General features: G+C 49.6%; 1 protein-coding gene across 7 annotated transcripts in view; it reads right to left on the bottom strand.

Annotated features, from left to right (window-relative positions):
* Positions 1-3,459: 3,459 nt before the first annotated feature.
* GALNT6 (polypeptide N-acetylgalactosaminyltransferase 6) overlaps positions 3,460-26,657 on the bottom strand; it is a 40,369-nt gene continuing 17,171 nt past the window's right edge. For 5 of the 7 annotated variants that reach the window (XM_063785630.1, XM_016923371.4, XM_054663329.2 and 2 more), the window contains 8 exons: positions 17,611-17,760; positions 16,302-16,536; positions 12,890-13,007; positions 11,302-11,502; positions 10,303-10,434; positions 9,522-9,623; positions 8,022-8,174; positions 3,460-6,708 (listed from right to left, as the gene is read on the bottom strand). In XM_063785630.1, the coding sequence (XP_063641700.1) occupies positions 6,595-6,708; positions 8,022-8,174; positions 9,522-9,623; positions 10,303-10,434; positions 11,302-11,502; positions 12,890-13,007; positions 16,302-16,536; positions 17,611-17,760 (1,205 nt within the window). In that variant the 3' untranslated portion in view covers positions 3,460-6,594. The remainder of the gene's footprint in view (positions 6,709-8,021; positions 8,175-9,521; positions 9,624-10,302; positions 10,435-11,301; positions 11,503-12,889; positions 13,008-16,301; positions 16,537-17,610; positions 17,761-26,657) is intronic. The other 2 variants (XM_016923370.4, XM_063785633.1) reach the window with 1 other exon arrangement.

Genomic DNA, 26,657 nt, shown 5'->3' with positions numbered 1-26,657 from the left:
GGCGACAGAGCGAGACTCCATCTAAAAAAATAACAAAAAACAAACAAACAAACAAAAACAAAATACAAAAATTAGCTGGGCATGGTGGTGCGCTTCTGTAGTCCCAGCTACTCTGGAGGCTGAGGCAGGAGAATCGCTTCAACCTGGGAAGCAGAGGTTGCTGCACTCCAGCCTGGAGACAGAGCAAGACTCTGTCTCAAAAAATAAATAAATAAATAAATAAATAAATAAATAAATAAAAAGAGAGAGAAAAGAGTTGCAATGTGCCTTGAGGTGGGCAGAGGACCCTTGGGTTGGCCACAAAATGATCAGAGCCACTGCAGGCTCCAGAGCAGAGGACTATGGGTGCAGCAGTCATGGTAGCAACGCATGGGGTTTGGAATTAGGCAGGGAGAAGCCAGGAACCTAGACAGAAGCAGGACCATCACCTGCCCACCCAGGGCTTTTGTTGCCTAAACACTCCAGAATCCAAGCTTCATGGCTGCAGGGGTGGGAGAAACCTGGAAAATGCTCTTTGAAGGAATCTGCACAGTCACCTTTTCAGTGTCTAGAGCTGTTCAGAGGAGTTGCACTTTGATGCTCAGATAACCTGAAGAGCTTGCTCTCCAGCCTGCCCTCCAGCATTCTGGCACACTCAGGGAAGAGGGGTGAGCTGCGCTAGGGAACCCGGGGCCTCTTTCGTCATTCTCCTCCTGCTTCCCTGCTTCCTCTGGCCTCTAGCCCCAGGATGAGGAGTCCAAGAGGAGGCTTGAGGGCCTCCTGAAGGTTACCTCTTTACATCACAGCAGGGTCAGATCACCTGAGGTCAGGAGTTCCAGACCAGCCTGGCCAACATGGTGAAATCCCGTCTCTACTGAAAATACAAAAATTAGCCAGGCGTTGTGGTGTAGTCCCTGTGCTTGGGAGCTGTAATCCCAGCTCCTTGGGAAGCTGTGGCAGGGAGAATTGCTTGAACCCTGGAGGTGGAGGTTGCAGTGAGCCGAGATTGTGCCACTGCACTCCAGCCTGGGCAACAGAGCAAGACTCCATCTCAAAAAAAAAAAAAAAATCTTACTCTTAGGGTTAGGCATAGACAATGGCTTAATTTTTTTCTTTTTTTAAGACAGGGTCTCATTCTGTTGCCCATGCTAGAGTGCAGTGGCATGATCTCAACTCACTGCAACCTCCATCTTCTGGGCTCAAGCGATCCTCCCACCTCAGCCCCTCAAGTAGCTGGGACTACAGGTGCCAGCCACCATGCCCAGCTAATTTTTGTATTTTTTGTAGAGACGAGGTTTCACCATGTTGCCCAAGCTAGTGTCAAACTCCTGAGCTCAAGTGATTCACCCACCTCAGCCTCCCCAAGTACTGGGATTGCAGGCATGAGCCACCCGCCCAGCCAGACAATGACTTAAATTTTGAGGCATTGCATTTCTTCTGACATTGCATACCAATTCTAGGAATGAATTCTTTTGAGATAAACACTGGTCGGGCATGGTGGCTCATGTTTGTAATCTCAGCAATTTGGGAAGCCAAGGCGGGAGGACTGCTTGAGGCCAGAAGTTTGGTATCAGCCTGGGCAACATAATGAGACCTTGTCTCTACAAAACATGAAAAAAACATGGTGGCGCATGCCTGTAGTCCCATTACTTGGGAGGCTGAGGCGGGAGGATCCCTTGAGCATGGGAGGTCGAGGCTGCAGTGAGCCATGATTGTGTCACTGCACTCCAGCCTGGGTGACAAAACAAGACCCAGTCTCAAAGCAAAACAAAACAAAAAAACAGGCAGAAAAATAAATGTTCAAGGTTGTGGGTTACAGTATAGTTTGTCACAAAGCTTGTTGCAAAATTGGAAAAAAGCTAAGTATTCATCAGTAGAGGAAGACTGAATAAATTGGGTTTAACCCTGCTATGGAATACTATATAGCTTTATTATTTTTTTGAGACAGAGTCTCTCTCTGTCACCCAGGCTGGTGTGCAGTGGCACGATCACAAATTACTGCAGCCTTGACTTTCTGGGCTCCAGCAATCCTCCCACCTGAGCCTCCCAAGTAGCAAATTTCACTTTTTTAAACCTCACTTTTCTAGATCACTTGACTTTTCTCCACAATATTACTTTAAAAAAAAACAAAAAAACAAAATGGAGTCTCTCTCTGTTGCCCAGGGTGAAGTGCAGTGGCACAATCTTGGCTCACTGCAACCTCCACCTCCCAGGTTCAAGCGATTCTCCTGCCTCAACCTTGCGAGTAGCTGGGATTACAGGTGCCCACCACCACGCCCAGCTAATTTTTGTATTTTTGGTAAAGACGGGGTTTCGATATGTTGGCCAGGCTGGCACAGTATTACTTTGGTAATTAAAAATAAGAATAAATTCTGGGACATCTAGCTATTTGTGGCAATGGCCCCAGTACTCTTCATGTGGGAAACAGATCCCCAGAGAGGCCTAGCTCTTTAATGCTAGAGTGAGAGACTCCTAGAGCCGGGAGATAGTAGCACAGGGCTAGCAGCAGGGTTTTAAGAGGTAGGGGCCTTAGGTTAGCTGAGAGTGGTCAGAGGGGTGGGTTTTAAGGAAGAATACGGGTGTTGTTAGGGCCAGGCCAGGCTTGACTAAGGAAAATGCCATGAAGAAGCTAGTTTCTTGTTTGTTTGTTTGTTTTTTTGAGACAGAGTCTCACTCGGTCACCCAGGTTGAAACACAATCTCAGCTCACTGCAACCTCTGCCTCCCAGGCTCAAGCGATTCTTGTGCCTCAGCCTCCCGAGTAGCTGGGATTACAGACGCCTGCCACCACGTCTGGCTAACTTTTGTATTTTTAGTACAGACTGGGTTTCGCCATGTTGGCCAGGCTGGTCTTGAACTCCTGACCTCAAGTGATCTGCCCGCCTCGGCTTCTGAAAGTGCTGGGATTACAGTTGTCAGACATTGGTGCCTGGCCAAAGCTAGTTTCTTGAGCCTTCCCACCACTCCCATCAGTGCCTTCTCCCTCTTCTCCACCACCTCCCTTCCCTAGTCCTCCCCTCATCCCTGAACCCAGACCTACTCTCTAGACACAGCCTGTGTCTCCCTCCTGCTGCATCTCCCACTCCCTGCGAGTAGCTCTTGGCTGACTGTGCCTGGGAAGTGCTATGCTATTTGGGGGCAGGTGGAACTTTCTTGACACAGCTGGGCACCTTGGTTGGGCTACATGGTTGGGCTACATCATATGATTGGGCTGGGGAGCTGTTGGGTGATACCATAGACAGTATGAGGGATACTGGGATCCACGTTTGGATATTTAATGCAACCAAGAATAAGGCTAGGGTTAGGCTCCATGACTCCCTGTGACTTACCGGACCTACCAAAGCCTCTCTCAACTGGGCCCCAACCCACTCTTGTACGGGGCTGAGTTACCCATTAGGCACAGCAGGTGCAGTGCCCAGGGCCCACAGAAATGTTTTAGCTTCTTTTAAAACCAGAAGAAATAAAGTAAATACAATCAGCCTGGATTACATTCATCTTTATACCAACATAGTCATAACATTAATTTTTTTTTGAATGGAGCAAGAGCCCTGTGAAGGCTAAAGTGCCTAGGGCCCCTGAAATTCACGATGTAACTCTGATCTTCCAGCTTCTACACCAGTCACTCCCTCACCCCAATGTCCTCTGGGTTTCTCAGACCCACTGGGGCCACATGTCCTCTGTGGCTTTGCTCCTGCCAGGCTGCTGCCTGTGTAACAACTCTGCTTATTGAGCCCTTCCCATCTGAGGACTCATCTTCCGAGGTCTTAGGTCAAACATTGCCATCTTTGTGAGGCCTTACCTGATTCCCTAAGTGGAAGGAATTGCTCCTTCTGACTCATCCAGCACCTCTTGGAGCATCTCCAGGCTTGCTATGATTTGCTTACATTTAGCGTGTGAGTTCCATGGGGACAGGACCTCGTTTCACGTCTCACGTCTCCACGTGCTTGACACAATACATAAGCTAGATTTAGGGCCAGAGAATGTTTGGGGACACGAGACAGTGGCTGTAACAGAACTTTTCAGATGTGTGTGGTTCTTCATAGCCCAAATCAACTGATTCAGCTAAGGGACAACACAGGTAAGAGAACACAACGCGAGTTTCCTTGACCAATGCCAGAAAACCTTTATTTCCACTGAGACCTCTCATCCAATTCTCTTCTTTCCGGGAACTTTTTCCCTTCCCTACTGCAGGTTGTACCCTGGCCACTCCTTTCCTTTTGGCTGGCCTACGCCAGAATGTCTCCTCTGTAGGGTCCAGAAGGCTCTCAGGGATGTAGGCGGCCTCCTGCAGGGTTGAGTTGCAATGGGAACAAGAGACAGCTGTGGTCCCATAGCACCCTCATCTGGTGACATCCTGCTACTGACAGTCAAAAGAAGCCTTCCCAGATGAAATTTTAGTCCTCTGCGCAGCCATGCTCTTCTTCCGGCAAAAGAGCCATGTGCAGTCCGGTCTGCTTCCCATGGGGGCTTTGATGTGGGCCCAGCAGTGGATCAGCCTTCCAGACACGCTCAACTCTGCACACTCTTCCTGCCGCCTCAGGCTTTCCAGGACCCTCCCGAGCCTTATCAGAGTCCTTACCCTCAGGGCTACTGATACCTTGCTGGGTGACCTTGGACAGATTCACTTACCTGGACTCAGTTTCATAATATGAAAATGATAGGGTTGGGCTACGTGATTTTCACGTTGTGCTTCCAGACTGTTAGAAGTTAGGGGCTGGAAGGCATTACCTGTCCCTCTCTCAATTTCACTCATGCTACTTTGTTTTTTTAATCTACCTTTTATATGGGGCTTAGAAAAAAGGGTTCTGGGACAAACCTGAGAATCACTGGCTCCAGGAGCTTTCTTTTAACACTAACATCCCAGGATTCCTAAGTGTGCTCTCTCCACAATGGCTACCTGGCCCTGTTTTTCCTTTCTTTTTTTTGGAGATGGAGTTTCGCTCTTGTTGCCTAGGCTGGAGTTCAGTGGCGCGATCTTGGCTCACTGCAACTTCCGCCTCCCAGATTTAAGCAATTCTCCTGCCTCAGCCTCTCGAGTAGCTGGGATTACAGGTGTGCGCCACCATGCCTGGCTAATTTTTATATTTTTAGTAGAGATGGGGTTTTACCATGTTGGCCAGGCTGGTCTCGAATTCCTGACCTCAGGTTATCCACCCAGCTCGGCCTCCCAGAGTGTTGAGATTACAGGCATGAGCCACCGTGCCCGGCCCTGGCTGTTTTCCTATGCTCTGTGGAGGCCAGCCAGCTAGAAATGATCAGAATGGAGGAAGAGGGAACGAGAAGGCTGGTGGCGAGTGGTCTAGCGTTCTTGTGGTGCAGCGGAAGGAGCCCTGGCTCAGCATTGAAGAACGAGCCTCAGTCTTGGCTCCAGCCATCTGCTAGCTATGGGACTACAGACAAGCCCCTTTACCTGTGTCTCAGTTTTCGTATCTGTAAAATAGGCACAGTGGTTTCTGTCCTGTCTTTCTCACAGGATTACTGTACAGATAAAGTAAGATAAAGGACACCTGTCAAGGAGATATCTGTAAACAGTTCTACAGACTTCAGGTAATAATAGCAAGGGAGGATCTCTTAGACCTCTGATCTGTCTGTTAGAATATACTTTTTTTTTTTTTTCCCTGAGATGGAGTTTCGCTCTTGTTGCTCAGGCTGGGGTGCAATGGTGCTGTCTTGGCTCACTGCAACCTCTGCCTCCTGGGTTCGAGCGATTCTCCTGCCTCAGCCTCCCAAGTAGCTGGGACTGCAGGTGCGTGCCATCATGCCCAGCTAATTTTTGTACTTTTAGTAGAGATGGAGTTTCACCATGTAGTCCAGGCTGGTTTCAAACTTCTGACCTCAGGTGATCCACCTGCCTTGGCCTCCCAAAGTGCTAGGATTACAGGTGTGAGCCACTGTGCCCAGCCAGAATATATCATTTCACTGGACTCTGCAGGTGCTTTGGATGATCAAGGAATAGGACATGGCTGTAGAAGTACTTTTCTTCTTCTTTTTTTTTTTTTTTTTTGAGACAGAGTCTCACCTGTTGCCCAGGCTGGAGTGCAGTGACACAATCAAGGCTCACTGTAGCTTCAACCTCCGGGGAACAAGCAATCCTCCCACCTCAGCCTTCTGAGTAGCTGTGACTACAGGCATAAGCCACCATACCCAGCTTTTTTTTTTTTTGCGGGGGGGAGGGTGGGCGTAGAGATGGGATCCTCACTATGTTGCTCAGGCCAGTCTTGAACTCCTGGGCTCAAGCCATTCTCCCACATTGTCTTCCCAAAGTGCTAGGAGTTCAGGCATGAGCCATTGTGCCCAGCCTGAAGTACTTTTCTTGAACTCAGCATTGCTGCCCTGAACCCTCCCCCAGCTGCCTTCCCTACTTTGGAAGCCTCTATTTCTAGAACAGGAAAATGCTAGGCTAAATATATGTCCTAATGGTCTCTTCCATCGGTGTGAAGGAAAGAAAATGGGCCCAATGTTGTTGCAAGGATTAGGAAGGTCCTGCCTTGCCACCCAGTGGGTTTAGAAATCCATCTTTACGGCCTCCAGAGAAGCTGGTGATCAGGTTCCCAGACATCAGCAATCCTGTTTCCTGAGGAGCTTGTGGGGGCTCTCTCTGGGGATGATCTGGGTCCTAGACAAAGAGCCACAACTGATGGGGGTCACTGGGGTTGCAGGGGGCCATGGCTGGCTTTTTGTCCTGGGATGTCAGGCAGGTACCAGATCCTGAGTTCCTGATGAGCTGATCCTAAAAGATGACAAAGCAAAAGGTCAGTCTGGGCCACAGACCTCTTAACAGTGCTACCAGGGACAATGCGATGGGGTGCAATTGACAAAAGCCAAGGGAGCCCCACAAGGCACAAAGAAGACACTTCCCCATTCCTTTCCTGCCCTCTCATGAGACACATTCCTGAGTTCCCACCTCTATCTGGTGCCAAATCCCCATCCCTAGCTTCAGACTGAGTGGATGAAATGGTGAAAGACAAGACCATGGGCTGAGAGAAAAATGCTTTCAGGGCCTCCCGCACCCCCAGATGGCCAGGCTCAAAGACCCAGGGCCACTGCTCCACCTCCAATTTTCTGCCTTGGATTATGTTTAGACTGCTCCCTTCCCTGCAGCCTCCAGGTTAGGTTCCTCTTTCCTAAGCTGGGGTGGAGTAGGGAGGCTCACTTGGGGTGCTGGCTTGAGCTCAGCATGGTGGCGGTTACATGGCATATCCTGGAGCAGTGTGGTGTAATGGAAAGAGCCCGTGCTTTCAAGTCAGACCCATCTGGGGCTAAATCCCAGGCCTGCCATTTACTAGTGATGGGTATTGGGCCAGTCACAGACATGCTGGGCTTCCTCTGGCTCCAGCTCATCTGTAGAAACAGTGACTATTCCTGCTTGGAAAGAGCCTCTGAAAGATTAACTGGACCCAGGCATGTGAGTGCCTAGCTTTGAGCCTAGGACACAAAGGACAAGCAGGAACTATGAATGACTCTTCACCTTCTTCTAATTGGGTTCAGCCTAAAAATGCTTCAGCCATGGCAGAGCTAGCCATGAACCATAACCTGTCACCCCATTTTTACATCAGTCATCACCAAATACCCTTTAAGCCTGAAGAACCCTGCCTGTGGCCACGCACACACTCACCTACCTTCTACATTGCTCTACTCCACCCCATGGCGTCTCAGGAAGAAAATGAAGAAAATATAGAGGGGCCGATGTGGCCTCAAGTTCTCTTTTTATTTTTTATTTTTCCCAAGATGGAGTCTTGCTCTGTCACCCAGGCTGGAGTGCAATGGCACGATCTCAGCTCACTGCAACCTCCGCCTCCCGGGTTCCGGCAATTCTCCTGCCTCAGCTTCCTGAGTAGCTGAGATTATAGGCGCCGACCACCATGCCCAGCTAATTTTTGTATTATTAGTAGAGATGGGGTTTCACCATGTTGGCCAGGTGGTCTCGAACTCCTGACCTCGTGATCTGCCCTCCTCGGCCTCTCAAAGTGCTGGGATTACAGGCGTGAGCCACCACACCTGGCCTCAAGTTCTTGATTCTGAGCTTTCTGGACACTGACTCACCTGGGCCAATTCCCATTCCTCGTCCTTGGGGACCTGGCTATTCTTGCCAGTGAAGTGACAGCTCCCAAGGCCCAGAGCACCCTTGCTGACATGTAGACACAGCTGCTTTGCGATGTTGTGGCGAAGGTCCCTCTGAGTTGTGTACTCAAAGTACTGGAAATCAAGACAAGAGAAGCAGGTGGAGAGTTCACCCCCAGCCTTCCAAAGCCACCTGCCCTGAGCTGTCTACCATGCATGGTCTCCTGGGGAGGAGAGTGAATGTGAGGCCATGCCAAGACTTTACTCATTTATGTGCTGCCTTCAGGATTGTTACCATATCAGGGTTATACTGGAATTTTATATACGTATATATATGTATATAAAATTCTTTTTTATGAGATGGGGTCTTGCTATGTTGCCCAAGCTGGTCTCAAACTCCTGAGCTCAGGTGATCCTCCCACCTTGGCCTCCCAAAGTGCTGGGATTACAGGTGTGAGCCACTGCGCCCAACCAGTATATTTTCTCTTTTTTTTTTGTTTGTTTTTTTTTTGAGGCAGGGTCTTGCTCTGTTGCTTAAGCTAGAGTGTGGTGGCATGATCATAGCTCACTGCAACCTTGAATTCGTTTGTTCAAGCGATCCTCCATGTCAGCTTCCTGAGTAGCTGAGACTGCAGGCGTGTGGCACCACACTCAGCTAATTTTTAAAAAATTTTTTATAGAGATGGGGTGTCTTGCTATGTTGCCCAGACAGGTCTCAAACTCCTAGGCTCATGTGATCCACCTGCCTCACCCTCCCAAAGTGCTGGGATTACAGGTGTGGGCTACTCTGCCTAATCACATTTCCTTTAAATTAGATTAAAATTAAATTTAACTTAGCCTCATTTTAAGTAACATCCGTGAAATCATGTGATATGCTTGTTCTATTTTTGCTAATACATTACTATTAAAATAAAAAATGTTCTCCAATGCACCACTGGAAATCATCTTGCAGGCCAGTGGTATAGGAAACTGCTCTAGAATGACTGTCTTCACCTACATATGCCAGCGGGCTTGTTCAGTGACCCACACCACTCCTTTCCCCACTCTGGCTCTGTTTTCAGTGCCTCTCACTTACTAGTGCTGGGCACCTAGTTTTGGGGTCACTGGAAGGTGGTAGGATCAGAGTGGTAGCTTCTGGGCAGAGGATGCATTGAAGATAGAAGTTGAGTGCAGGTGATGGGATGTGCTCGAAAATTTTCCACCCTCACCCCTAAATATCCCCCAGCAGCTAGCCTCCTCAAGCCTCCTCTGATGAACAACCCTCCCTCCCATCCCCTTCTCACACCCAGCACCGATGCCTCGTTCTCTCCAGATGTCCCTTATTCAGACCTTGTGTGTGTTATGCCTTCTCCTCCGACTGGAAGCTTTCTGAGGGCAGGGATGGTATCTCCTCCCTCCCAGTCCTCAGGAAAGGACTCTTTAGGGTAGAGAAAAGGAGCCGGTGAGGAGAGGAGATGCTCCGGAGATGGGTGGGCTGCATACCTGGTTGCCGCCAAGGCCGTGGCAGGAGTACATGATGAGGGGCTTCCCCCCGCGGTTGTTCTCACCCACATCCAGGCATTGGTTGGTGCCGAGGTTCTTGATCTGCAGAAGGGTGAGCAGAGAGGGGAAGCAGGATGGCACAGTCAGGAGGTTCCTCATGTGTGGTATGGGGCCCCACTGGAACAAATTCCAGTCAACTGCAACAAATTTGCATGGCTGGATTTCCCCCGTCATTTCTCTCCTCTGTGCGTTAACCCACATGCCTGGAGCTAACAGCAAAGTGAGCTGCAGAACCCCAGAGGCTGGAAAGGGCAGGACTGAACCCCTCTGTGGGGCACGCAGGGAACCTCCCAGGATGCCAGGTCCCTGGAAGAAGCCCTCAGCACGTGGGAGTTTCCTTATAAGCAGTGGTTCTCAAATGTGAGCCCTGGACCATCAGCATCACCTGGAGACTCGTGAGAAATGCAAGTTTTCAGACCTCCCCTGAGTCCTTCTGAATCAGGAACTCTGGGGATGGGCCCTAGCGTTTTACCGTGCCTTCCTGGTGATTCTGATGCATGCTAATGTTTCAGGACCACTGCTTGTGGGTTGTTTTGCCCTTTATAAGGTTTTTTGCTATCTCTAGAAGCCCCAATGTGGCCTCTCAGTCCTCCTCCTGGATAAAGGAGGGTGCAGGGCAAAAGTCAATTCTTGTTTGTCATCCATCTGTGGGGTCAGTGGTCTTGAACTTCTCCAAGGGGTGCTGTGGTGATGGGCAGGCAGGTTGGTTCTCAAGACTTACGGCACCATAGAAGGTGGGCGTCAGGTCAGGAACAAACATCTCTGGGTAGACATTGTGCAGGTACCAGGAAAAGTTGTGACAGTGCAGTTGTTCCCTCAGCTGCAGTCGTTCCGAAATGTCACCGAAGGATTTCTGTCAATCAAGCCAGCCCCCTAAGGATCAGTTCCACCAGTTTTTTTTGTTTTTTTTTTTAAGAGGGAGTCTCACTCTGTTGCCCAGGCTGGAGTGCAGTGGTGCAATCTCGGCTCACTGCAACCTTCCCCTCCTGGGTTCAAGCGATTCACCTGCCTCAGCCTCCTGAGTAGCTGGGACTACAGTCGCGCACCACCACGCCCAATTAATTTTTGTATTTTTAGTAGAGATGAGGTTTCACCATGTTGGCCAGGCTGGTCTGAAACCCCTCACCTTAGGTGATCTGCCCGCCTCGGCCTCCCTAAGTGCTGGGATTACAGGCGTGAGCCACCACACCCAGCCAGTTCCACCAGTCTTTGACCTTCCTGTCTGGGCTGAAGTAGTGCAGATAGCATGGAGCGCCTGGGGCTACTGTCTCTCATGTTCATTTCCACTCAGGACCTGTTAAAGCTACTGGCCCAGCCCTCATATCCAATCCCAAAAACCCTGCCTTAGCTTTGAGAGTCCCCTGCTTATCGGTCCATCTCCTGTGACTCCCCAGACAATTATGTCCCACTCCCCAGTGCCGAGGCTCTCAGAGCCATAAGCCTCCAAAGCCTCCGTAAGAGGCTTTTCCTCCAAATCTCCTTTCCCTCCCTTCCCCTCCAAAGGGATGCAGAGACTCTATGCGTAGGGACAACATTCTCTAGCTTTCGAAACCTATGTGCCTTGTGGCCTTCTCCTGGGCTCTAGCTCACAGGTCCCTGAGGGTGAAGGGAGGCGCCAGATGGTAGAGATGAGGTGGGTCCCAGCCATTAGGCCCATGAACAGGGTCTGGGGGCCGTACTTCTCTTCATCTAAACCTCTCCGAGAACCATTTCCTCTCACCTCTTGGGCCATCTTTGCTGCCTGCAGATTTCTCCTATAGAAAATCTTCTTGTAGCTGTCCATCCAGACCTCTGCCAGGCGCACTTGATTGCGAGCAATGACACTAGTGCCCTTGGGGAAGGTGTGGGGGCTCTTGGTCCGGAACACATGGCCTACGACAGAGCAGGGGATGATCTCCAGCTGGCCCCCACACTGCCACACCTGATGTAAGAGGAGACAGGATGAGGCCTTCAGTGGGCTAGGTGAGACAGTCTCCCCATAAGCAGCTCTATTCTATTCCCAGGGCACCAGACCCCAGGTCCAAGGACTTGGGCAAATGCTGCTCTCTCTCCCTGGGAAAAAGGATACCGACCAGGCTTCTTCCTAGGCCATGACTACACGATCCCAGGCTTTCTGATGTTGGTTCACTCTGACTTAAGCACAGGGAGACTGCAGGGTCCTGTGTTTACCAGGGCCCACTTTAGGGAAAAGCCTGCTGGTTAATTTTTGTTACCTGTGCCTGTATACCTACTCTGAGCTCTGATCACTTGGCTTTTTGACCTGGAAATGTGAGTTTATCAGCTCCCTCAGGTGATAAAAACCAGAGCATCAGTCTGTTAATTAATAGCAAGGATAGTTGGCTGCTAGGTGGCTAGTGGTAGTCACCTGGGCCCTTAGCACACTGGCTGCCTAGGAAGGTGAACAGAGGTCAGAGGCTCATGGAGGAGCCTAGGATTGGGCCGCTGGGAGTTGGGGTGACTGGCAGGTGACCCTTTTCTATGCTGGTGGGCTGGCTGAAGACATCCCTCCCACTGGTTTCTTCTTTTGGGTTTTAGGTGGGAAAGTATGTTGTTATTCATTTTAGTGTGGCAGCAACAGAAATACATAATCGTTATAGTAACAGCAGGCATCAATTACGTGCTTAATGTGCATCAGGCACCGTGAGAGGTGACTTCATAAATGAGCTCATCTACTTACTAATTACTTTTCCATGGCATGGAGATTTGTGTAGGTTTCATGGAGAGGTAATCCTTTCTTCCTGACCTAATCCTGATTTGCCTAATTCCTGGAATCTCTCAGAGTTCTGGGGTCCACCAGAGTTGGGGCCACCATCTTCTCTGACTGTTATGAAGGGCTTATTGTACATAGGTAGGGAAACTTCAAAGGTTACCAGGGCATGTGTCCTTTGAACTGGGAAGGGGAGCCTGATTTTTCCAGAAAAAGGATGATGACTGGTTACTCATCTGTTTTTTTTTCTAGCCCTCGTTGTGAACATACTAACCTGTTTCTATCTTCACCCTAACCCTTTCCCACAGACATCGCAAAAGAGTCCCCAGTCACCAGATGTCCAGTCCTCATTACCCCTATCATTCCTTGCCTCTGAGAAGTTGTGCCCAGTAGTTTGTTTTGAGCTGTCCAGGCTGACTGCCCAAGCCCTACTGCCATGGACAGGGGGAGCAGAAAAGAGGAAGAGACACACTGGGAAATAGCCACCCTTTCTAGTTCAGTTCCAGATGGGATGTCCCTGATGCCACCTCTGCCTGAGAGATGTTTCTCAAGCTGTCGCCTGGGATGTTGTGGTTCCCCCCAAAGCCCTCTTCACTCTCACCCGGAAGGACATTTCCACGTTCTCCCCTCCCCAGATCTCCATCTGATTATCATAGGTACCGATGTGCTCAAAGTAGGACTTGGAGATGGAGAAGAGGCCACCAGCAAACGTCGGGGATCTGGAGAGACAGAGGGAGAAGTGTGTGCATCTTCTGGGAGAGGAGGAGCGGAGCCTGGCGGGGAAAGCTGTTTGTGGACTCCCCTCCTAACCCACCTCCCCCTCCTTTCCTCTTTCTCAGGACGTGCAGCCCCTCATCCACTAACTCACTCATCATTTAACTTTTACTATGTCCTCTTCCCCTTCTAGGACCAGGTCAAGGAAATATGTAATTATCCTCTAAAAGGCACTCATTCATTCGTTCAACCTAGGATGCACGTAACACTGGCCACCAGGGCCCGTGCTACATGATGGACACACAGAACGGAGAAAGACAGATCCTATTCCCCCAGAGCTCAATCTAGTCACAGAGGTTAAAGCTACCATTAGTTATTTTTGGCAGCAAAGTGCCTGGAGCCTAGGAGATACTCAACTTTCAGAAGCTGTGTGAAATTGTTTTTGAAAATAGGCAGGATTCAAACCATGAATAAATGAATGAATGAATATTATCAGCTGGGCTGACTCCATTCTGTTTCAGGGCCCCTGCCCTTCAGGGACTATTAAGCCACAGTTTTAGTAGGCGCCTAGCCCTGGTGATTTACACTGCATGAGAAACTGTAGATTTGGGGAGAAGTTGCCAGTTGCTTTTAACAGAGAAAGCTGATAAAAGGTGCTCCTGGAAACAGTGGAAAGTCAGGTGAGATCAAGCTCAATTTGGGCTACAGGGAACATTTAGAAGGTTATAAAAAGATTCTGGCTTTCAGACACAGGCAGGGAGGTGTGGACTCAAGATAAGATAAATTGACAAAAACATCTAATTCCTAGAATTTAGATACCAGGTTGCTTCTAAGAGGGACTGGGCTAAGCGTTAGGGCATCGAAGCGGACCCGGGGAAGTATAAGCAAGATGGAATGCTGGGGTGGGGGCCGGTGAGACATGGCAGGAGCACAATCATCAGCTGCTGGTTTCTGTGTGGGCCAGCCTGGCATGGCTAGGGCTTTGCTGCCCTCAGTGGGCAGCTTCATGTGGTACAACCAAGCAGAAAGATACAGAACCCCTGTAACCCCAGAACCTATCTAGGTGCCTTACACACAGCTGGGGCCCAATCACTGTTCATTCGCATGATCCATCAAGGTGCCTACCCAGGAATGTGACCCTGGTGTTACCCTGTGGTTGCTCTTGTCTCCCCGAAGTTGGCTCCTGCGGCCACTTTCTGGAAGGAATTTCAGTCGTGCTCAGGCTGGCTTCCTATCACTTTGGAAGAGGCTCTGGCCTCTCCCAGGGGTCTTAAACCAGCACAAGTAGCACCCTGAGAGGCTCAGAGAGTGCTGGAACTGCAGAGGAGCACTTGGAAGCCAACCTGCTTCCTCCCCCACAGGCCCTGAGTTTTGTCTTTGAGAAGTCTCCCAGACCGAGAAGTCACTGATGGATTAGCCATGAGGACAAACCCTGCATGGGAAGCTTCACTGTAAATTCACAACCACAGGCAACCTCTAGTAAACACCCTTTATGTCCTGGCCTACCCCTAGAATCCCCCAGGTCCTCTGCCTCTCCTCTTAGGCTCTGGTTGGCTTGAGATGGGAGGCCGGGAGGGGACTGTCAGCAGTCCTCCTGGGGTGGGGGCGCTACATGAAGAGCCTGGGCAAGCCATGCATGCTACCGGGGCATGTGGGCCAAGGAGCACATTCATTCCTCAAACACTGGAGCTTTGTCTTCCAGTTGTATGGCCCTTGGACATTGAAGCCTGCGACGTCAGTGATGGGTGGGGGCCAGGTGCCCTCTTTCTGACTGTGCTGCTGTGTGCCTGGTCACTGGCATGGGGGTGGGGGTGGGGATCTGTTGCAGTGCACACCAAACAAAAGGCAGCTATGAAACAAACATTGGGTCAGTGGAAAGTTCCAATTTCTTTTCTCTCTTTTGCCTTTTCCTTTCCCTCTCTCCTTCTAATGGAGACAGAGCAGCTGGCTGTTCAGGATCTGTGGGATTTCTCCCTGTGGCATTCACCTGAGTTCCTTTCTACTGGGACTCTGAGCAGGTTTTTTTTTTTTTCTTTTTCTTTTTTAAGAGATGGGGTCTTGCTATGCTGCCCAGGCTAGCATAGCAAGCCTGTTGTTAAACTCCTGGGCTCAAGCAATCCACCTAATCCACCTCAGCCTCTCATCTAGCTGGGATTACAGGTGTGGGCCACTGTGACTGGCATGGACAGCATTTTTTAGGATTCTGGGCACGTGGAGAGGAAGAAGCACCAATCCTTTCCTCCTTTCAAACCTTCCCTCTTATCTCTGGCTACTGTATCTCCAACCTCTGCATCCCTCCGTCCTGGATGTATATTCAGTTGAGCCTTAAGTATACTGGCCAGTCTAAGATAACAATGACACAAATAATCCCAAACCACAGGCTACACTAAAAGTCACTCCTCAACTTGGTTTGTCTGAGACAACTGTTAAAATAAACTTACAGTCTCCAATAACACCAACAGGCTGCCTGGAGAGGGGAGGATGGGGTGAGTATAAGAGGGGAAGGTGAGCCCAGTGGGCATTAAACTGTGGGTTGACTTCCAACTGTCTACCCTGCAGCTCAGGGGCTGGCACACAAGAGCCTGTGGGCAAAATCTGGCTGCCTGGTTTTAGAAGCCTCTGGGGCAAAAAATTGTTTTTACATTTTTTAATGTTTGTAAAAAAATAAAAAATAAATAAGATGAAGAATATGCAGCAAACTATATGTGGCTGGCAAAGCCCAAAATATTTATCATCTGGCCCTTCACCAAAGAAGTTCAGGGCAACTGCTACAAACTTCACGCTGCAGAAAATGTGTCTGTTTTCTTTTAGTATATTCTCAGTCTTTTCAAAGACAGTCACCTGGGGGCACATACCACTCCCTCTTATTACAGTGACTATTCCACAATGGCCTCCATCACATCTCTTGCCCCATCTGCAAGCATGGGCCACTCCTTTTATGTGTAGGGAGGAATAAACTAAAGAATGTATAGCCCTTAGTTCAGTGCCTGGCACATGGTAAGTGGTGAATAAGAGCAAACTGTCATGGTGAATAAGAGCAGTGCCACGGTTAGGGCCAGACAGTCCGGGAAGTGTGTCCTTGCTCCACTGTTGCTAGCTGCATGATCTTAGGTCAGTGTTTATCACTATGAGCCTTAGTATTCTTAGTATTGTACCTGCTTCATAGGGAGTGAGGATTAAACACAATATGTCAAGTGCTTGATAGAGCACCTAACAAATGTTGATGTGAGATGGCACAGGTTCCTGGAACTGGGTAGGACTGGGGCCAGGTTGGGGGCTCACCAGGCTGCGGTCCTTACTTGATGGGGTAGGTTTCATCCTTGCGCCTCTGCTTCTCATGTGGAGGAAGTGTTTCCCAGCCGAAGGTCAGGCTCCAGTCAAAGTTGCCTCGGCTATGGACTCTGCCCCTCTGGACAGGCTTGGCGAACTCAAAAGTATTAAGGTCGATGGTGACGATGTCTGGGCTCACCACCACTGTCTTGTCCTCAGCGATTCGAGCCAGGAGGGGCTCCAGCCAGCCGTGGAAGCACTCACCTGCAGGCCCCAACCAGGAGGCAGCAGTCAGGGCCCTGCCCACAGCAGAGCCCAAGCTGCATCCTGGAGGGAATGCCCAGGAGGATAAGAGACCGTCCACCTACTCCTGGGTTACAGGCAGCAAGCCCCACAGCTACAGGGAGCACACAGAATTTCCTAAAACCCTTCTACCACCCCTCTACCCCCAAAGGCGGAGGCAGCTTTGGCAGGGAGAATGGAGGTCTCAGGGGAGTAACATGGTCAACTCAGATGACCCAAAAGCACAGGGAGGCCCTGGATGGTATCTTCCGGGGTTCCAGCCGATCCATTGGCTCAGCCCTCCGGGCCCACGTGTGGACTTCAGAAGAGGGTGTTCCCCCTCCCAGGGGCATCTGCATGTCAAGCTTCAGCCCTAATCGTAGAAGAATAATCTCTTTCATTTGTCTAGCTCCTTGAGATTTTCAGCGAGCTTCTGCACGTATTATTACTTCATTCGGCCCTCAGAGTAATATTTCTGTTCAGTAAGGTTAGTATCCTCATTCCTATTTTATAAATGAGGAAACTGAGGCTGTTAGTGGGGCAGGGTCAGAATGCAAACCAAGAATTCTGACTCCAAGTCTAGAGCTTCCCCTAATATATATCACCACTCCTAGGGAAAATATTTCATCCTCCACAACAGTGGGGAAGTGTTTTGGTTTTGGGCAAGAAGGAGGCCTTCCTGGCTCCATGTTGCCCTAGAAGAAAGCCTCAAACAAGCCAGTTCTGTCATAGCAGGAGGCCTCTCTGAGAGGCCAAGCTCAGAGCAAGGTGCAGATGGGAGTACAGGGAGGGATGAATGTCTGGGGCCCCGGTGATCACTGGAAATCACTTCCAGTGATTTTGGGGTCACCAGTTGTTTTAGGGATGTTTGTCTTCTTGATGAAACATCCTTGGGATTGGGGTGAGAAAGGGGTAGAGGCACCTGGAGTGGGTCCCAAGCCTCCTTCACTCCTGGAGGAGAGAACAGGAAGGGGCCTTGGGGAGGCTGTGGCCCTGGCTCATTCTAGCAGGGAGGGAGCCTCCAGGTTACACCCAGGCCAGTGCCCTGGTACTCACAGTGGGCATCCAGGAACGTGAGCACCTCCGCCTGTGCCACGCTGGCCCCCAGCAGCCGGGCGGTGATCAGCCCCTTCCGCTCCTCCTGCCGCACCACCCTCACCACCTGCAGCTGCTTCACGTACTGCTCCAGCTTCTCCTTTAGGTGCTCTGGAAGGGACAGTGTCATTGTGGCCAGTCCACCACTTTGCTGTATACCCAATCCCCTGTGGGCACCAAGCTAGGGGCTCTCAGGCCTCTAGCAGGCCTGAATTTTAAACCCCCAACACCTGCTGCACTGAGCCATTCCACAGAAGCCAGAGCTGGGGAAGGAGGTTAACAGGGAAGATGGGGAGAGGAAGAAAGAAGCCCTGTCTGTGGTCAAAACTGCCTCACCAGGGCTCTGGCTCTGTGGTGCTAGATCCTATGCCTGTTCACCTGGGCACCCTCTCTAATGTCAGGGACAGCACCTCGGAGTTGTGTTTCTGTGGTCACGTATCAAGTACAAACTTTTTCTTGTTGTTGTTGTTGAGATGGAGTCTCATTCTGTCACCCAGGCTGGAGTGCAATGGCGTGATCTTGGCTCACTGCAACCTCCACCTCCTGGGCTCAAGTGATTCTCCTGCCTCAGCCTCCTGAGTAGCTAGGACTACAGGTGCGTGCAACCACGCCTGGCTAATTTTTACATTTTTAGTAGAGATAGCATTTCACCATATTGGCCAGGCTGGTCTCGTACTCCTGGCCTCAAGTGATTCACCTGCCTTGGCCTCCAAAGTTCTGGGATTACAGGCATGAGCCACCACGCCCGGCCCAAGTACAGAATTCTGACAGAGGCTCTCAGATGCCTCCCTCAGTTTCTCCACCCTCTCAGTCACCATCTTCCAGAGCTGCAATTCCACAGCTCCATTGCACGGTTGTTTTCCAGTGTCTAGGATTCCCTGTCTCCCAGGCTCTTCACAGTAACGTCGATGGGTTGGCATACACAAATGGTGACTCCTTGCTTGCTGGATCAGCAGCAGGACATCTGACTCTAATCCCCTTTGTAACCTCCTCTGCAGATAGAATTCTTTAAGGTGAAAACATGCCCAGCAGCTTTTTAATTATATTAAGAAAATACTTGCACCAAGCACCTACCATGGACCAGGCACAGTGGCGAGCCCAGCCGGCTTGACCATTTGTCCTAAGGAACAAACCACCCAGAAGCAAGGCTGACCAGGAAACAGGCAATTCCAGGGCAGGTGATCCGTGATCTAACAGAGGTAGTGCTGGGGTGTGGGTCCTAAAGAAGGGCCAAATCTCCTGGATTTCAGGAGCGGGGAAAGCTTTTTGAAGGGAAGATGTCTCTACTGAGAGCTCCAGCTCCTTTCAAAGAAGAGTTTTAGTTCATGGCCCTGTAATTTAGTCTGAAATCCTCAGAGCATTAACAATAGCTCTATTCTGGCTGGGCACAGTGGCTCACTCCTGTAATCCCAGCACTTTGGGAGGCCAAGGCAGACGGATCACTTGAGCCAAGGAATTTGAGACCAGCCTGGCCAACATGGCAAGACCCTGCCACTATTAAAAATACAAAAATTAGGCCAGACGCGCTGGCTCATGGCTGTAAACCCCGTACTTTGGGAGGCGGAGGCAGGTGGATCACCTGAGGTCGGGAGTTCGAGACCAGCCTGACCAACATGGAGAAACCCTGTCTCTACTGAAAATACAAAATTAGCTGGGCACGCATGCCTGTAATCCCAGCTACTCGGGAGGCTGAGGCAGGTGAATCGTTTGAACCTGGGAGGCAGAGGTTGCAGTGAGCTGAGATCGCGCCATTGCACTTCAGCCTGGGAAACAAGAGTGAAACTCCGTCTCAAAAAAAACAAAAACAAACAAAAATTAGCCAGGTGTGGTGGCACACACCTGTAAACCCAGCTACTCGGGAGGCTGAGGCAGGAGAACTGCTTGAACCCAGGAGGTGGAGGTTGCAGTGAGCTGAGATCATGCCACTGCACTCCAACCTGAGTGACATAGCAAGACTTGTCTCAAAACAAAAAACAAACCAAGAATAGCTCTATTCTGAAGCAGTCCATCTTGAAACATACCGAATTCCAAACCTTACTATGTTTTACTAACTGCCATTTTGGTTTATCTCTGCCACGGTTCTGTTCTGTGCAGAATGGAGTTGCCTGCAGTTTCAGATGTGGGGGACAGATGTGACAATTGTGTGTCCTTTTCCTTTTGGACTGTGGGATCAGCCCAGAGCTTGGGCCTTGCTCTGAATGCAGCATTCTACAAACGGCAGGTCCTGAAATTAAGCAGCTTAGGGGGTTGCATGCAATTGATCTCCCACAAATGCACGCACACAATAACCCAGCACTGAGCTGGAGTGTGTGCCGGTGTGGGTGAGGTAGGTGTCTTCATGGTGACTTCTTTATTTAATCTTCTCTATGATAGTTAACAACTCTATGAAACAGGGAGTATTGTCCCCAGTGTTTATAGATGGGAAAAGTAAGACTCAAAGTGACTAGCCCAGGGTGGCAGAAGCACAAAGGGCAGCAGCAGGATCCTAGCCAGTCTGCATGTGAGGACTCCCCACCTTCTCCCTCCAGGGGAAGTGAGGCCATGGAATTTTTTTTTTTTTTTAATTTTTTAATTCTGGAGCAGATTAAGATCAGAAGGCCAAGGACTTAATGCACCTGAGTTTCAAGGTGGTCTCTTGACCACCAGTGAGGCCACGGACTTTTTTTTTTTAATTTTTTTATTCTGGAGCAGATTAAGATGAGAAGGCCAAGGACTTAATGCACCCGAGTTTCAAGGTGGTCTCTGCTTCCTCTCGCAGTCACCCAAGGCCTTGCCATTTCCCTGTGTGTGAGATCCCGGGAGGGAAAGGGAGAGAAAGGGGTTTGTTGAAGCTGTTCTTTAGTCACTGTCCTGGAGAGTGGCGCCTAGGAGAAGGAAAGTCTCTATAATTTGGAATTTCAGCTTTTTCCTTCTTTTTTTTTTTCCATGTTTTTTCTTCTTCTTTTTTTTGGAGAGAGTCTAACTCTGTTGCCCAGGCTGGAGTGCAGTGGTGCAATCTCGACTTACCACAACCTCCACCTCCTGGGTTCAAGCAATTATCCTGCTTCAGCCTCCCAAGTAGCTGAGATTATTGGCACCTGCCACCACGCCCCGCTAATTTTTTGTATTTTTTGTGAAGATGGGGCTTCACCATGTTGGCCAGGCTGGTCTCGAATTCCTGACCTCAAGTGATCTGCCCGCCTCGGCCTCCCAAAGAGTTGGAATTACAGGCGTGAGCCACTACGCCCCGCCCACTTTTTCCTTCTTCAATCCTACTGGACAGACAGGTGATTATGACATGGTGCTCATTTATGAATGGATTCTTCAGGCAGTCATCTGAGGAGGGGGCTGTATCTTACTTAACTCCAGGAATGAGGCCTCTTATCTCTGGGGGCCAGGACCTCAGGAATCAAAATCAGCCTCATGCAGCAGCCTCAGCCCAGCACTCACTCCACAAATGTCTGTCAATGTGCTGCCAGGTGCCAGATGCTGTTCTGGGAAGGGAGGGGCCTGGTCTGGGTCCTGCCCTTTGAGACTCATAGTGCACCTGCAGCCCCGGGTGCCGGCCCTGACAGGAAGGAGGGAGGAAGCCCAGGCTCCTCAGCATGGCTGCTGTGTTTCCCCGAGAGCTTGCCCAGCTCTGTGCACAGGAAGTTCACGGTAGTGGAGATAACCCACGGACAAAACATCATAGGAAGTGGGTTTTGTGGTGAGAGACAGTGAAGCACTGAGCTGTGAACCTCAGGGGGGGCCCCGAGCACTACAAAGCCCTTCTCCCACGCCTTCCTTCCAGTCTGGTGAGGCCAGACCCAGGGATTCTCAGCCTGAGAGGCTTCCAGCCTCTGGCCTCAAGCCCTTCTGGGGAGACAACTCCCCTAAGCAATGCCCCTTGTGATACTCCACCTGTTCCACCCCCAGACCTACTGGACAGACCCAGAACTGAGGAGACTGGAGCTGAGCATAGCTGTACCAGTGAGCCCAGCCACACACTCATGTCCCCGCCGTGACAGCCTTCCAACTTAGGTTCAACACCCCACCACCCCAACCAGCTTCACTCCTCACAACTCAAGTCCACAAGACCCCTGGGATGCCAACACAGACACCGCACTCAGTTCCATGATCTGAAGTATCATGCAGATGGCTCCCAGGGATTCCTTCCTGACCTTGCCATCTTCACTTGGATGTGGAACAAAATGGAAAATTCAACATATGCCCAAAATGGGCTCTGAATTTCCCCTGCAAATCTGCCCCCCAGTCTCCCTCACGTCAGTACACGGTGCCAGCATCCCTCCAGCTGCTCTAACCTGGAAGTCATGCTAGATTCCCCCCTGCTGTCCCCTTCCACAATCAGCACATCTGCAGGTACTGCCAGCTCTCTCTCTCATCCCCACAGTCACTGCTTTTCTGCCTTCTATACCACTCTCCTCAATCTATTCTTGATACGGCAGCTACTGTGAGAAGTAAAATTCTCTCTAAAAATCATAAATCAGATCATGTCACTACAGCGGCTTCAAATTGTACTTAAAAACAAATCCATGGTGTTTCCTTATGGAAAGGTATGATGGTTCCTTAAAAAAAACTAAAGACAGAATTACCATATGATCCAGCAATTCCACTTTTGGGCATATACCCTGAAGAGCTGAAAGCAGAGACGTGGATATTTGCACACCAATGTTCACAGCAGCATTAGTCACGATAGCCAAAGGCAGAAACAGCCTCAGTGTCCATCAGCGAATGAACGGACAAACAAAATGTGGTGTATACACACAATAGAATAGCATTCAGCCTTAAAAAGTAAATTCTGGGCCGGGTTTGGTGGCTCAAGCCTGTAATCTCAGCACTTTGGGAGGCCAAGGTGGGTGGATCACCTGAGGTCAGGAGTTCGAGACCAGCCTGACCAACATGGAGAAACCCTGTCTCTACTAAAAATTCAGAATTAGCCAGCACGTGCCTGTAATCCCAACTACTCGGCAGGCTGAGGCAGGAGAATCACTTGAACCCAGGAGGTGGAGGTTGCGGTGAGCCAAGATCGCGCCATTGCACTCCAGCCTGGGCAACAAGAACGAACTCCATCTCAAAAAAAATAAAGTAAATTCTGACAAATGTTACAACATGGATGAATCTTGAAGGCATTATGCTAAGTGAAATAAGCCAGTCACAAAAGGACAAATACTGTATGATTCCACTTATGATAATCAAATTCATAGAGACAGAAAGTAGAAGGGTGGTTGCCAGGGGTTGTGGGGAGGACAGCGTGGAGAATTCATGTTTAATAGGTACAGAATTTCAGTTTGGGATGACAAAAAATAAGTTATTGGCTGGGTGTGGTGACTCACGCATGTAATCCTAGCACTTTGGGAGGCTGGGAGTTCCAGACCAGCCTGGTCAACATGGTGAGACCCCATCTTATTAAAAAAGGGAAAAAAAAAAGTTCTGGAGATGGTTGCACAATAATGTGAATGCATTTAAAATCAATAAACTGTGGACTGAAACCGTGAAGATGATACGTTTTATGTCGTGCCTTTTACTACATACACACATGAAAAATCCAAACACTGCCGGTGGCTTACGGAGGTCTCACAATTTGGTCCCGCTAGCCTTTTAAAAAATTATTATTATTATTATTTGAGATGGAGTTTTGCTCTTGTCGCCCAGGCTGGAGTGCAATGGTGTGATCTCAGCTCACTGCAACCTCCGCCTCCGGGGTTCAAGCAATTCTCCTGCCTCAGCCTCCTGAGTAGCTGGGATTACAGGTGCCCACCACCATGCCTGGCTAATTTTTGTATTTTTAGGAGAGACGGGGTTTCTCCATGTTGGCCAGGCTGATCCCAAACTCCTGACCTCAAGGATTCTCTTGCCTCGGCCTCTCAAAGTGCTGGAATTAACAGGCGTGAGCCATGGGCCCGGCTCCTTACACCCACTCCACCAGCACTCTTTCTGCTCCCTGGCTTACTTTGTTTAAGCCACACTGTCTTCTTTCTGCCTCATTAACAAGTCAAGCCTCAGGCCTCTGTGTTGGCTGCTCCCTTTGCAGGGAGTACTAAGAGTAGTCTTTCCTGGCTACTCGGGTGAAAAGAGCTCCCTAATTACTCACTCACTAACCCATTGCCCTGCATTCTTCTTTTTTTTCCCTCTAATTTAGTTAAGATGGTGGAGTGTGCCAGACAGGGAGGGAACCCTGGCTGCTGACCTAGCCACTCAGGAATGAGGTCTGTGCCCTGGTTCTGACTCAGAGGTGGGGAAGAAAAAGCTCCCCAGCTCAGCACGCGGTCTCCTCCCCCATGGTATCAAATGCCCTTAGACTCACTCTCACAGGGCTGCTACTGGGTGCCTGGAGTGGAGGTCAGAGAGCAGGGACATTGTATTTCGGCAGAGACACAGTCCTGTTTGTGTGTGTGTGTAATGAGAACTGGTTAATCTGATCAAACAGTCAAACGTGTGGGAAATTTTATCCCACTGTGGACGGCAGAGATTTCTGACCATGGATCTGAGGGTTTTTTTCTCCTTTCCTCACTGAACTGAATGTTGCTTAAAGTATCTCTAGCGTCTGAAAGCCCTCTGGGTAGGGTTGTTTATCATAGGGTCCACAAATTCCCTGGAATTAAACGCAAAAATGTGGGTTTTGCATATTATTGTGGGCAGTGGTGCACTATTCTAGGGATTTTAACAGATTCTGAAAGGATGCCAGGACCCAGAAAAATAAGAATGACTAGCTTAGGTTTTTCAGGCAGGTGATTGTTTTGTTTTTGTTTTTGAGACAGGGTGTCGCTCTGTCACCCATGCTGAATACAGTGGCATGATCAGGGCTCACTGCAACCTTGACCTCCTGAGTTCAGGTGACCCTCCCACCTCAGCCTCTCGAGTAGCTGGGACTACAGGCACATACCACCATGCCCAGCTAATTTTTTTTTTTTTTGTAGAGACAGAGTCTTACTATGTTGCCCAGGATGGTCTTGAACTCCTGGGCTCAAGTGATTTTCCCACCTCAGCCTCCCAAAGTGCTGGGATTACAGGTGTGAGCCAGTGCGTCCTGACCATGCAGATGATTTAGAGATGCTGGAATTGGCCTTTGGAGAGAATTGGCTTTAGAAGAGAGTCCAGGGCAACAAGTCCAGGACAGCCAGAGAGAAGGTGAACGTGTATATGGTGGCCTGCTAGGGGCGGGTGCTCTGGAGGGGATACTGGGGCTACTGCCAACTCTGCCCTACTGAACACAGGCTACTCTGCCTGTTAGATGCTGCCTATGCCAGCCTGGCATTATGTCACTTGTCTAGCTAGTCAGAGGAGTTGCCTACCTGGGCACTTGCAGCTCACAGAGTCACAAAGTTTAGCGTGAAAAGTTAACAGTTTAGAACCCCCATGTCCAAGGCTACGGGAGCCCACCTCTTGCATCAGCGTGACCTGGATGTGAGACACGAAGTCAAAGGAAATCACTTTGGAACTTTAAGGCTTAATGAATGCCCTGTTGGATTTTCGATTTGCATGGGGCCTGTAGCCCCTTTGTTTTGGCTAATTTCTCCCATTTCAAATGGTTGTATTTACGCAATGCCTATACCTCCATTGTATCTAGGAAGTGACTTAACTTGCTTTTGATTTTACAGGCTCATAGGGGAAGGGACCTGCCTTGTCTCAGATGGGAGTTTGGACTTGGACTTTTGGGTTAATGCTGGAATTAGCTAAGACTTTGGGGGGACTGTTGGAAAGGCATGATTGTGTTTTGAAATGTGAAGACATGAGATTTGGGAGGGGTTAGTGGTGAAATGATATGGTTTGGCTGTTTCCTCACCCAAATCTCATCTTGAGTTGTAGGTCCCATAATCCCCACATGTGATGGAAGGGACCCAGTGGGAGATAATTGAATCATGGGGCAGTTTCCACCATGCTATCCTTGTGATAGTAAGTTCTCACAAAATCTGATGGTTTTATGAGGGGCTTCCCCTTTTGCTCGGCTCTCATTCTTCTCTCTCCTGACACCTCATGAGGAAGGACATGTTTGCTTCCCCTTCTGCCATGATTATAGGTTTCCTGAGGTCTCCCCAGCCCTGCAGAACTGTGAGTTAATTAAACCTCTTTCCTTTATAAATGAGAATGGACTAATACACTCCAGTACAAGAGATTCAGGTGAAAGAGCTTCCGAAGGATGGGTAGCATAGGGTTAGGAGGAGAAAGATAACGAAAGAACCCAGTTTGAGAGGAAGGACCGCTAATATGCTTGCTTCCATTCCATACAACCTTTCCATTGCTACGAAGATTCCCTAGAGATCACTGCCAAGCTCCTCCCATCTCTGCCAAACTCTTCACCCTTCCCTTTCCAGAAGCCTAATCTATACAGTCCTTGTCCACCAGACCCTGTCATTGCATCCCTGATACTTGCTTGCCTTGATTTATTTATTATTTTTTTTTAGAGACTGGGTCTCACTCTATTGCCTAGGCTGGAGTACAATGGTGCAGTCAAGGCTCACTGCAGTCTCAGCCTGCTGGGCTCAAGCAATCCTTCCACCTCAGCCCTCCAAGTAGCTGGAACCACAGGCACATGCGATCGTGCCCAGCTAACTTTTCTATTTTTTATAGAGATGGGGTCTTGCGACATTGCCCAGGCTGGTCTTGAACTCCTGGCCTCAAGCAATCCTCCTGCCACAGCCTCCCAAAGTTCTGGGATTATAGGCATGAGCTACTGTGCTTGGCCTATTTTACTTTATTTGTATCTTTTGCAGAGACAAGGTCTCACTCTGTCATCCATGCTGGAGTGCAATGGTGCAATCACAGCTCACTGCAGCCTCAATTTCCTGGGCTCAAGTGATCCTCCCACCTCAGCCTCCCAAGTAGCTGGGACCACAGGCAAATACCACCATGCCTGCTAATTTTTTATTTTTGTAGAGATGGGATTTTGATATGTTGCCCAGGCTGGTCTGGCATTGCTTTATAAGTGCTGCGAAGTATCTGTCTTCCCTGGGAAGATGTGAGCTTCCTGAAGAAATGAACTCAACAGGGCTCACACTCAGCCCTTCCTTCCACAGCCCTAGTCCTCT

This window comes from Pan troglodytes, chromosome 10, assembly GCF_028858775.2.
Source record: "Pan troglodytes isolate AG18354 chromosome 10, NHGRI_mPanTro3-v2.0_pri, whole genome shotgun sequence".
Lineage (NCBI taxonomy): Eukaryota > Metazoa > Chordata > Mammalia > Primates > Hominidae > Pan > Pan troglodytes.
The sequence above is the reverse complement of the archived record's forward strand: the minus strand, read 5'-3'. Positions and strand labels throughout refer to the sequence as shown.